The sequence below is a fragment of the Plecotus auritus genome (assembly GCF_963455305.1).
Source record: "Plecotus auritus genome assembly, chromosome: 6".
NCBI lineage: Eukaryota > Metazoa > Chordata > Mammalia > Chiroptera > Vespertilionidae > Plecotus > Plecotus auritus.
In genome coordinates, this window is record NC_137773.1 from 111,856,843 (window position 1) to 111,869,372 (window position 12,530).

Below are 12,530 nucleotides of genomic sequence, written 5' to 3' on the forward strand. Positions count from 1 at the left end.
TATATAGTTATTTGAGTAGAATTCTCTTTTCAGATACCTGAATGTCATTCCCCTTCCCACGTTAGCTGCCCAGTAACCGGGCACAGCCCTTCGCCGTCTGCGGCTTGTGTCATAGGAGAATGTGCCCCAGCGTCCTCTGTCCCCTTCGAGAAAGTCCACATCGCGCAGAAGAACTTTAACTTCCATCGCAGGTGACTTGCACCTGGACAGGAACCATGGGAGAGGAGGACTATCCGTCTTAAGAGAAAAGGCTGGCGTCGCCTCCAGCAGCCACACAGGCCGCAGGCCGTGCCGCCCCAGCTCCCAGGGCCCCGGAGGGGAGGGCCGGGTGGGAGACTGGTTCCCCTTAGTTGTGGTTGATTCCTAATTGGCTCTTGTGATGTCATCGTAACATGTGTTTTCCTGCACACACATGTCACTCCAGGCACTCAGATCATTGATAATGTGGTTGCGAGAAACCCCCACCCCCGTGACTGTTGTTGATGGAAATGGTCGATTGAATGACTGAATGTCCTGTGTCATTTAACACTGAGTTCCTCTCTCCCAGGAAACACGTGTGAGACAATTAAATACAGCAACAAAGACACAGAACCGAGGTTTCGAGCCCCGCCTCTGTCTGAGATGTGCACCAGGCCCTGCAGGGAGGGGCCTCCGCAGGAGGGTGGTGAGCAGTAACCGCTAAACTAAACACCATGCTGATTTCTGCAGCGAGTGTGCGGGCTCTCAGATATCCACAGCCTGCTGTTCCTGCAATGCAGTTACCTTAGGACCTTTTACTTATTCACTCGAGAACTACTTGCTGAGCTCAGTCTGGCCGGCATAGCTCAGTGGTTGAGCATCAACTTATGAGCCAGGAAGTCTCAGTTCGATTCCCCATCGGAGCACATGACCCGGTTGGGGGCTCCATCCCCCATGTGGGGCGTGCAGGAGGCAGCCGATCCATGATTCTCATCATTGAGCTTTCTATCTCTCTCTACCTCTCCTTTCCTCTCTGAAATCAATAAAAATATTTTTTTAAAGAAAGAACTACTTGTGGAGGACATACCGGGTGGCAGGCACCTTGTAAGTGCAGGGCTGAGCAGGGAATCAGACGGACAGGTCGCTCCGGTGGCACTTACGTCTGGTGGGAGGAGACAGACGATGCACCAGCGGGTTAATAACCAAGAACAGGGTCCCTCAGTGAGAAATCAGGTGGAGTGGGACCAGCTGTGCTGGAGGCACGTTAGGTGGGGTCAGGGAAGGCCTGGCTGAGCGGGGGCGGGGGGGGGCATTGGGGGGGCATTGCGGGGGGAGCTGTGATCAGCCAGGTGATGGGAGGGGAGAGGGGCCCAGACTGGGCACAGGTAGAGCTTCATGTGCTTGAGTTTGGGTTTCATTCTCAGTTCAAGTGAGAAGCCAAGTGGGGTAGTTAAGATGCTAAGATCACCCCTACTGGTGTGTTCAGTGGTTAGAGCGCTAGCCTTCGCACTGACGGGTCTCAGGTTCAGTTCCCAGTCAAGGGCACGTACCAGCTCTGGTAGGGGGCACATGCATGAGGCAACCAATCGATGTGTCTCTCTCACATCGATGTTTCTCTCTGTCTCTGTCTCTCTCTTCCCTCTAATCCCTCCCTCCCTTCCACTCTCTAAAAATCTAAAAATTAATGGAAAAAATACTTTCGGGTGAGGATTAACAACAACAACAGAAGATGCTAAGATCCACTTTGTGACAAGATTACTTGCTGCTGGGTGGAGAGAGGCTTGAAAGGGGCAAGTATAACATGGGAATACGGGGTAATACAGGGAGGGGGGAGCAGGAGGGGCCGTGGCCACCTCCAGGGAGGCGTGGTGGGGTTCTGGCCAGGTGGAGGGCAGGAGGTGGAAGTGAACAGATTGGGATAGAAGGTGGTTTGATTAAAAAAGAAAAAAGCTCACTGCCATTTTCCAATCAGAAGGTAAGACATAGTTGTGGCTAAGGTTTAGGTTTGTAGCTGAAATGGTTAAAATGCCTATGTTTACATTGGTTGAACAGTGTAAGTTCCATGTACATATTTTTTAAGTCACATGTGTTCTTGTAGACATACTGCTTTCTCCCTGCCTCACATTTTACAGGACAGTTTTATTCCGGAGTTTCCTGCATTTGAGAGGCTCGTGCATCTTTGACATCAATGTCTGACCCTACGGTGCGATTGTGAGGGGTATAGAAACCTTTTGCAGAGTATGGCACCCTCATGTCCTTGTTTGAAGATACAGCATTATTTTAATCAATGTATTTGTTGTCACTGTTTGTTCTAAGCCACAACATGGGTTTATAAAGCATTAGGACACTTAATTTTTTTAATCCTCACCTGAGGATATATTGAGAGAGAAAGAGAGAGAGAGAGAGAGAGGGAAACATCGATGTGAGAGAGAAGCATTGATCAGTTGCCTCCCATATAGGCCCTGACCAGGGTTCAAACCCAGAACCTAGGTATGTGCCCTGCAACCTTTTGGGGCAGAGAACGATCCTCAACCACCTGAGCCACCAGCCAGGGCAGGACACGTGCACTTTTTAACTCTGTGCTGTAGGCATATGCTTGTGGTCTGTACAGTAGACCTGCCTACTCTGGTACTTTTAGGAGAGAGCTTTAAAGGGTCTTATAACTGTACCCATCACTTGAAATTGTGAGTCATCCTTATAATATGTATCACCTTCTTTACCCATTCCGTGCTGGACTGGGAGCATTTCAGAATAAGATACGTTCACCAAACAACATACATTTTTGCTCAAAATAAAATAATTAAGGGAACATCCCATGATGAACTCTGAAATAAGGCAGTCTCTTCTTCCGCCCTCTTCCTACATCCTTCTTTTTTCACTCAGTCAGTGGTGGCGATTATTCACATCGCCCACCACACGCGACCATCTTTCCACCTCTGCCTCTTGTCCACGTTAACAGGCCGTGATGCGTGTAGCCAGCCTCCCCCTGGGGGTGAGGTTGTTCTGATCTCTGCTTTAACAAACCCTGCGACAGTGCGTCCCCAGCCCTTCCTTTGTCACATGCGTGACATCTCTGGAACAAAGGATAAATGCATTTTAAAAGGTGTTATATATTGCCTGTTTGCTCCCCAAAGAGGTGATAGCGATTTTCACTACCACCTGAGAGATTGTTGAGTGTCTATATCATGACACTCCTCAAGATAGTGTAAGATCAAACCTTTCCTACCCTGGCCATTTGGTGCATTTAACCTATGTGTTACCATAGAGGGGAGGCTGCATTGCTCTCACTGCAGGCAAACGCTTTGAAGTATCTGCAGTGGGAGCAAGTGTTTTTCTTTGGAAGGTACATTTTCGTTTTGGAAAAAGTCAAGTCTTACTCATAACCTAGATTTTAAAGTAGCTGTTACTCTAGATTTGGGGAGGAGGGTGGATTTTGTTTTACTTGTTTGTTTGGATAGAGAGGCTTAGTGAAAAACAAGTCTAACTTTTAGATAAACTAATGTCCTTCTGCAGCTTATGGAGTTCCTTAGAAGTTAGTCTCAAAAGAAGAGTTTAAAAATGTCTAAAGGAATGGCACTGCCGGTTAGTGTGAGATTACAGCTTTGCAAGGGGGATTGTTTGAATCAACCAAGCCTTGAATGTGTGTGACCCGGTATTTAGTAGGTTTCCTTCACAGGAGAGCACATTAACAAGGAATGATTTAAAGCTTTTGGGCTGAATGTTTAAACCTAAGTATTGCCTACTTTAAAGTCGTCACCCTTCCCACCAGCAGATAATCTAGGGGAGGGAATGTTATGCTATGAACAGGCATTGTCTGGGGAATGTACCCAAAAGTCTACAACCTTTCTGCAAAGCAGATCACATTGTTGAACATTTCCTCTTCTAAATCGAATCTGTGTGTAGTGACATAGAGAAAGCCATCTAAAAGCAAGCCTGTCAGCGAGACAAATTTAGTTCAAATTTGCTTTTAACTTCCACATGTTTAACTTCAGAACAAGTTTGTTTTAAATGACAAATTAACCTCCACATTTATGTTTCCTAAGGGTGTCATCCAATGCAGTCTTATGCTTCAATGTCAGCTGATTTTGAGAGAGGCAGACTTGATGTTTGGTGTGGTATAGGTCAGACATCTGGAGCTATGTGCATAGACATCATATTTAAAATCCTATTTAATTTAAATGTCCTTTGGAACAATGGTTCTCTATAGTTTTTTTCAAAATGCCCCTGTTGTAAGTAAGCCACCTTGTTCATATTCCCGATGACAAAGTGGATCATTACCCAGTGAGTTGATGTGGGGGGGGTTGCAGCTTCGGGGCGCCCCAGTGCCTGGCCAGGAGGTAACTGCGCCTGCTTTGTCCTTTAGAGAGATGGTCAACGCCTGGTTCGCTGAGCGAGTCCACACCATCCCCATCTGCAAGGAAGGCGTCCGTGGCCGCGCAGAGTCCTGCCCGTGCCCCCCGCAGCACAGCCCCCGCACGGAGGGAGGCGCCCCGGGCACCCCTACCCGCAAAATCTCTGCCTCCGAGTTTGACCGGCCGCTCCGGCCCATCGTGGTCAAGGACTCGGAAGGCGCGGTCAGCTTCCTCTCGGACTCAGACAAGAAGCAGCAGATGCCGCTCACGCCCCACCGGTTCGACCGCGACGACGGGGACCAGTGTGCCAGGCTCCTGGACCTGGTGAAGGACATCTCCAGCCACCTGGACGTCACCGCCCTGTGCCACAAGATATTCCTGCACATCCACGGGCTCATCGCCGCCGACCGCTACTCGCTGTTCCTCGTCTGTGAGGACAGCTCCAACGACAAGTTCCTGGTCAGCCGCCTCTTCGACGTGGCCGAGGGCTCCACCCTGGAGGAGGCATCCAGCAGCTGCATCCGCCTGGAGTGGAACAAGGGCATCGTGGGGCACGTGGCCGCACTGGGCGAGCCCCTCAACATCAAGGACGCCTACGAGGTGAGGAGGAGCCTCAGCAGGGAAGGAGCCTCTGGTGGAAACGTGGGTGGGCCCTGGGCGGTGCGGTGGACGGTGGGCGCTGGGCGGTGCGGTGGACGGTGGGCGCTGGGCGGTGCGGTGGACGGTGGGCGCTGGGCGGTGCGGTGGACGGTGGGCGCTGGGCGGTGCGGTGGACGGTGGGCGCTGGGCCATGCTGTGGACGGTGCTCTGTGGTTTATGGCACTGTGGTTTGTTGGGATATTTGAGTTGTAGTAATTTGCACATTTATTTAAAACTGCAGTTTATGGTAAGAGCTTTGACTGGGGGTTGAGTCAGGATGAGGCACTGAGTGGACCTTTTCCTGCTCTTCTCCCTAATGAGGGTTTGATCGTAGCCCATTGCATAGCTGATCGCATCTCTTACACGACCTCTGTGCATAGCCCCATCTATACTCCCTCCACATGAACTCCTGGGTTCTACTGAGATTCTAAAATGAAAGGAGCAGAAACTGTCCATAAACACAAAAACCCTCTAGACCTTTTCATTCATTCCTTCCTTCATTCATTGAAAATCAAACTATCCACTCAAAGTTCCCTTGACACAAAAGTTTGATTTTCTTTCTTTCCATTCTTTCTCCCCCTTTTAATTAAGCAAATAAACTTACGGACGCCTTTAAAAAATGGGAATTTTTACTCTAAGATATTTCGAGGGAAGATTGGCTATTTCTTCTGCTTGTGCTAGTGATATGCAGGCCTTTACTATGGACGTAAAGATTATGCTTTATAACTCTTCACATTCCACACTTAAATGATCCTCTCACACTAGTAGAACTGCGAGTTGTAACCAAGTCTCTTCCTAGAACGCACGCTGGATGCTGAGGAAATAGTTTCTAGCACTGAGGGAGCCGTTACCCTGTGCAGTAGTGGGCCACCCTGTGAAGGGCCCAGGGTACCCCGCTTGCCGCTCCTCTGTGTAACCCCAGGGGTCATCACTGTTATTCACCCCCTGACCCAGGTGCCAGGCACAGTGCCAGGCGCCTCATCATCTTCATAAATATTGATTCAGCACAAAGCATAGAAGAGAAGGCAGATCAGTAGACTAGAGAGCAGATCATAACAGATGCTGAGGAACAGGGGTGGGTGCAGGGATGCAGGAGGTGACCGCTGTTTAGGGAGTGAACCCTGGACAGCAGGTGAGATTGAGTGGTTGGAGTTGTGTGCACGTGGGTGCAGATGGACAGAGACCTTGCAAGTGGAGACCCCATCTCTGCCGGAACGTGTGGTTCATGTCCAGACTCTGCAGCGCTGCAGGGCAGAGCCTGGGGGAACGTGTTCCCAGTGCCAGCTACAGGGCAGAGCCGGGGGAAACGGGTCCCCAGTGCCAGCTACAGGGAAGAGCCGGGGGAAACGGGTCCCCAGTGCCAGCTGCTGGTCAGAGCCTAGAGGAACGGGTCCCAGTGCCAGCTGTGGGGCAGAACTGAGGGGAACGGGTCCCCAGTGCCAGCTGCAGGACAGAGCCTGGGGGAATGAGTCCCCAGTGCCAGCTGTGGGGCAGAGCCGGAGGGAAAAGGTCCCCAGTGCCAGCTTCGGGGCAAAGCCTGGAAGATCGGGTCCCAGTGCCAGCTGTGGGGCAGAGCCTGGGGAACGGGTCCCCAGTGCCAGCTGCGGGGCAGAGCCGGAGGGAAAAGGTCCCCAGTGCCAGCTGTGGGGCAGAGCCGGAGGGAAAAGGTCCCCAGTGCCAGCTGTGGGGCAGAGCCTGGGGGAACGGGTCCCCAGTGCCAGCTGCAGGGCAGAGCCGGAGGGAAAAGGTCCCCAGTGCCAGCTGTGGGGCAGAGCCAGAGGGAAAAGGTCCCCAGTGCCAGCTGCGGGGCAGAGCCTGAAAGATCGGGTCCCAGTGCCAGCTGTGGGGCAGAGCCTGGGGGAATGGGTCCCCAGTGCCAGCTGCGGGGCAGAGCCTGGGGGAACGGGCCCCAAGTGCCAGCTGCGGGGCAGAGCCAGAGGGAAAAGGTCCCCAGTGCCAGCTGCGGAGGGGAACGTGGCCCAGGGCGGGGAGGAGCAGTCATGGCTTCCAAGGGGGGCCGTATGACTGAGACTGTGCTTGGGACGATGAATTTTATGGCGGCCGTAAGTGAGGTAGAGGGAAAACACGGGAGCCTGAAAGGAGAAAGGATTTAACCGCGTGGGGAGTGAGGGTCTGAGAGGGCACTGCCCTCAAAGGTGAGAGGGAGTGGGTCTCCATGAGGAAGCAGAGCTGCTGGGCTTGGCTGCCCAGAGGGGATGGAAGCCTGGAGGAGAGAAGAGCTGGGGGAGGGAGAGGGTCTTGAAGGTGGGTGATTAAATAAATAATAGGAACTGGGGAGAAATACTGAGGGTAGGGATTTGTGCAGAGATGGGAGAGTTTAAGTAGATGAAACCCGGGAATATTTTTCAGAATTCATTCTGTACAAGCAAGATGGTCGGGTGGCTCAGTGGGTTGGAGCGGCGTCCCATAGTTCAGGAGGCTGCGTGTTCGATTCTGAGTCAGGCCAGGTACCTGGTTGCAGGTTCAGTCCCCGGTTGGGCACTTATGGGAGGCAGCCAATCAATCTCTCTCTCTCTCTCTCTCTCTCTCTCTCTCTCTCGCTCTAAAAATCAATTAAAAGAATATTCTCAGGTGAAGATTAAAAAAATGTTAAAAAGTCAGGAAATTTTATGACACGATGCTGTTATCTGAAAGCCTATGGTCAGGTCTGGTCAGTGGTCCCCTTAATGTGCTTATTAATGTTGTAGTTATTTTTTCCTTCAGATCAAGGGTCTCATCTCACGACCTGCACACACCGGGCGTCTCCTGAGCTCCTTTAATCTGGGATGGGTTCTCCCTGTTTCTCTGTCTGCCTTGGTATTTTAGAAGAATGCAGGCCAGCTGTTTTGTGGACGGTCCTTCCTGGCTAGCGTCGACCCAGGCAGGGCCTGGTCCTTGCTCCTAAGGATGCGTGCTGCGTGCCTGAGTGCTGAGTGGGGTCCCCTCCCAGGATCTGAGCCCATCCCCACCCGTGTCGCAGTCCTGCTCTCAGCCGGCAGCAGGTCACTTTACCAGGCCTCTCAGCCTGTCTGACGTGAATTGCCACTCAGTCCCCTGACCCTGCTCTGTGCACCCCTCCCAGCCGCGCCCCCCCGCCCCCCGCCGCGCCACCCCTCTCCCCCCACCCCCCCGCCCGACTTGGGCCAGCCACTCAGAGCCTGCAGTCCCTGCAGTCCTCCTTCATTAACAAAACAACTGCTGACGGTGCCTCTTATTCATCTTTTGATATTAGCTTATAGAATAACTCACTGCATGAGTTAATTCTCTATTTCTGTAACTCGTCAGTGTCTGTATCCTGTCTGCTTTCTTTAGATGCTTTGCAATCCAGTGTCAGTTAAGAACTATTTCTCAGAAACCCTCAGCCAAGGTTTTCACTGTGTCTCAATATAACTTTCAGCATATTTGCAAGAAGAAAGCAAAGATACAGTAGTGTCTACTTATAATATTATATTTATACCGATTACCCACCATTTCATAACTTTTCCTTTGAAATTGTCTTTAATGCCAAGTTTGGTTCTCTTGGTGGGGAATTGGCCTCATTTCTGACCCCAATTGAGTGAATCCGGTGCAATCATTTACTTCATTTACAGCCTCGGGTTTGCACGACTTTAGACTCATTACAAAACATATTGGCTCTCCCGTGTTCTCTGAGGGAATTGCAGAAGTGGCGTGAGAGAGCAGTGGTGCTATTATTAGGCTGAGCCTATAACTTCCCAGGCAGCGCTCTGCACTCATTCCAGTGTTTACGTTCTGGAATGTGTGTTTCCATTCTAATCTCACCCCATATAGCGGCATCTGTCCATTTCCGCTAGCATGCTTTCCCACCAACACCACCTACACATTTTCTTTAAAGGATAGCAAGCTAAAAGTCATCGCATTTGATAAGGATGATGCCGTGTGTGAATGAAGTCCTTCGTTCATTTAGCACACGCTTTGGATTCCTGTGCTACTATGGGGACCACATGGATGAACGAACCAAGGCACAGCCCCTCCTGGGGTGGACAGCCTACCTTTCATCTCCCCATCTAAAGCTTAATGCAAATAGCCGGTACCTGTCTTTCTCCACCAGCATTGAGACCTGTCGCACCTCCCAGAGTCCCTTGTGATTACTGAACGTGCGTGGTGTACTTTGTGAAAAGGGAAAATCATTCAAAAGATTAAGGAGTTGTTTGCAGTGTGATTGAGGCCAGATGGCTTTTTTTTTTTTTTTTTTTCCAATCCTTACCCGAGGATATTTTCCTGTTGATTTTTAGAGAGAGTGGAAGAGAGAGGGAAAGACAGAGAGAAACATTGATGTGAGTGAGAGAAACACATCGATTGGTTGCCTCCTGCAGGAGCCCGGACCAGGGCTGGACTGAGGAGCCTGCAACCAAGGCATGTGCCCTGAACTGGAATTGACCCTGGGTCCCTTCAGTCTGCAGGCCGACACTCTATCCACTGAGCCAAACCGGCTAGGGCCAGATAGCTTTTTTACATATTAAAGAAAAGGAAGAAAAGATAAGATTTAAATTTGTATGAACACCTGAGATAGCAGAGCAGGATGCTAGGAAACCTGTGAGCCATCGTCACCAGGAAAGCGAAGGCGATGTTGGAAAGGTCGTGGGGGGGCGGTGGTTTTACAGGGCAAGTTTCAGAGCCGCGATGCTGGGCATGGTGTGGCTCCGAACAATGCGGCAGCGAGATGGGAGGGGCAAGCTGCATGCAGGTGCAGGGCCGCCACGTGTCCCTGAGGTAACTAAGGCTGTCAAAATCCATTAATATTTTCTAATTCCCTTTATTTCTGGACATGTTTGAGTCTGTGTTTTTTTGTTGTTGTTGTTGTTGTTTTGTTGTTGTTGTTCTCATAAACATTAGCATCTCAAAAAGACTTAGATTTATCTTTGTCAAAAATGATACGAACTTACGTGAATTGATGCCTCTTATAACAATAGAATTGGCATGCAGAGCAGCAAGGAAAGCTGAAGGTTAGATTTCTCTAACCTTATAAATCAGGAAAATCAAATCAGTGTCTGATCAGGTCAGTCATTAAAGTCATTTCTTTTTCCTTCCTAGGACCCTCGCTTCAATGCAGAAGTTGACCAAATCACAGGCTACCGGACACAGAGCATTCTTTGTATGCCGATTAAGAACCACCGGGAAGAGGTAGGCAGTTCCCGTTTTATAAAAGGTCATTTGAAAACATTTTTCTTTTTGAAGAAAAAAATTTGCTTTGTACACGTATGACATACTACAGTGACAAGTGGACAACAAAGCACGTACACGTTCCACTTGACATTTTAAATTTAGAGTTCAGTTATAGGAAGGACTGAATCCGGATGGGGACTTTACTGGGACTTAGGAATGAATTTCAGGCATGTCATGTCCTTCCCCTCCCATTCCCCTCACGGCTTCATTCTGTCCACGACATATCATTGTGGTCATGGTTGTAATCAAGTTATTTCACGTTATAGTTTAAGTGGCTGAATAATGCTCCTTTCATACGTGGTTATCTAACTACAGTGATCATCAGAAAATGTGACGGGTCATCTGCAATAATTTTCTAATTGTCGCAAGTCTCCAAGTATTTTCCCAATGAGTTTATTGAACAAAATCCACGTGTAAGTGGACCTGCGTGGCTCAAACCCGTGTTGTCCAAGAAGGGGAATTGCACCCTGGACAGTTTGCTCAGTGGTTAGAGTATCAGCCCTCAGACCAAGGGTCTCGGGTTCTATTCCTGGTCAAGGGCAAGTGCCTCGCTTGCAGGCTCTGTCCTGCGCATGTGGGAGGGGACCAATCGATGTGCCTCTCTCACATCGATGTTTCTCTCTTTCTCGCTCTCTCCCCCCGCTGTCCTCCCTCCCCTTTACTCTCTCTAAAAAAAATCAATGGGAAAAATATCCTTGGGTGAGGATTACAAAACAAAAGGCCCTACAGCAGGTGCATGTTTAATTTGTAAGGAACATGCACGCCTCTGGGAGAGTGGCTGAAGCAATGTCTGCTCAGGGGTGAAGCCTGGGAGTCGGCTCCCGTCCCTGGCAGCACAGGACACTGTTGGCCTGTAAAAGTCTAGCCATTCCCCGGGGTGATTGAAAGTTGCTTACGTGGATCGATAACCCCCCTCTCAGCCCAGGGCGGCTGCTCCCTCCCAGATCTGGTTGAAGTGGGTCAGCCAGGCCCCCAGACTTGGCTGCCACAGCTCCCCTGAGCCTCCTGCTGGGTCCCGAGCCTCCTGGAGTCCACGCCCCCCCCACCCCGCTCCCATGTCCTCTCCGTGTCCTGTTTGACCTGTGGTGACCCCGTGTGAAGCTGCCTCGTCACTGGTGGCCACAGCCCACTGGCCCGAGCATTTCCTGAGATAAGGAGCCGTCAGTCATCACTGGGAGACTCAATGACTTTGCTGAAGGGAGGGTTTCCACACGCGGCTTTTAAACATTTCGCTGCCCCCATCTCCACCCACTGCCCCCACTCTCCACCCGCTGCCCCCACTCTCCTCTGCGGCCACTGCCCAGGTGGAGACGATGTCCCGATGTCCTGGGAGAAGGCCACTCCCAAGGGAAGGGTGATGAGAAACAGCGGGAAGAACAGCCCAGCTCTCGCAGGGCTGCTGCTGCACACAAAAGGAACTTGGCTCTGGGAGCAAGGCCGCTGAGCAGATGCTCCCAGTGACTTCCAGGTGTAGCCTCACCCTGTAGCCCCGCAGGCAAACTCGGCCCAGCTGGTTGTGTGCGCACAGAAGTGCTCTCTCGCGCAGGGCTTTGAGATCAAAGTGGGGAGCCACTGAGAGGGTTGGGGGTGATGCCAAGATGTTTTGCTCTTAGGTTGAACCCGGTCTTTACCACTTAACTTGATGAGGGACCGGGATGGAATCGGCCAGTCCCTGCTGTGCCCCCATCTGCATGCTGGGCCTTCCACAGGACCTTCTCTGAAGGTCATGGAGATTAAATTTCAAACATGCAAAGGGCTTCACAGCTCCTGACGCACTGAAGTGATGGATAAACAGTAGCTGCTAATTTTTAAAAGAGACAGAACTCACAGAGCTTTCAAGACAGACACGAACGGATGACGCTGTTCGAGGGAGTCATCGGCCACAGACCCACCAGGCGGCCAGGGTCGCAGGAAAACCGGCGCCGTCCCTGATGAAACCGGCCTACCATCGAGCAAACCTGAAGCTGTAAAGAAAAGTGCCCCCGCTGGCTTGCCTCCTCGATGAGGCACAATGAGTGTGGTGTCGTGTCTGAGTTAGTCCCACTGTACCGAGTAAGCCGGCACGGGTTCTAGCTAAATGCCGTGGCTCCTGTAGTGACCCCGATGCTCAAGGCACAGACACAGGCACGCCCCTGAGGGGCTGAGTGATGGAGCAGGTAGGTGTTGGCCACGAGAGGCCGAGCTCTGTCCCACACAGGACAGAAGATTCAGGGAAACGCCTGAGTCCTCGCTAGTTTCGTCTTCCTGGGAAGTATTTCAACTAATGAAGACTTTTAGGCGCTCTTTCCATTGTGTCGTCATCTTCAGGGTAGTAGGAGATTTTAGAGGTCGGATCTCAGAGAGTCCTAAACTTCTGTGACAAATGTTTTTTGTTTTTGTTTTTTTTAATCATAGAGC

The 12,530-nt window shown here is 50.9% G+C and overlaps 1 protein-coding gene across 5 annotated transcripts in view; it reads left to right on the top strand.

Moving 5' to 3' along the window:
* Nucleotides 1-12,530, top strand: part of PDE5A (phosphodiesterase 5A) — a gene marked incomplete at its 5' end in the record, with an annotated part of 113,700 nt that overhangs the window by 15,714 nt on the left and 85,456 nt on the right. For all 5 annotated transcript variants that reach the window (XM_080674755.1, XM_080674754.1, XM_080674757.1 and 2 more), the window contains 2 exons: nucleotides 4,322-4,910; nucleotides 10,002-10,091. In XM_080674755.1, the coding sequence (XP_080530881.1) occupies nucleotides 4,322-4,910; nucleotides 10,002-10,091 (679 nt within the window). The remainder of the gene's footprint in view (nucleotides 1-4,321; nucleotides 4,911-10,001; nucleotides 10,092-12,530) is intronic.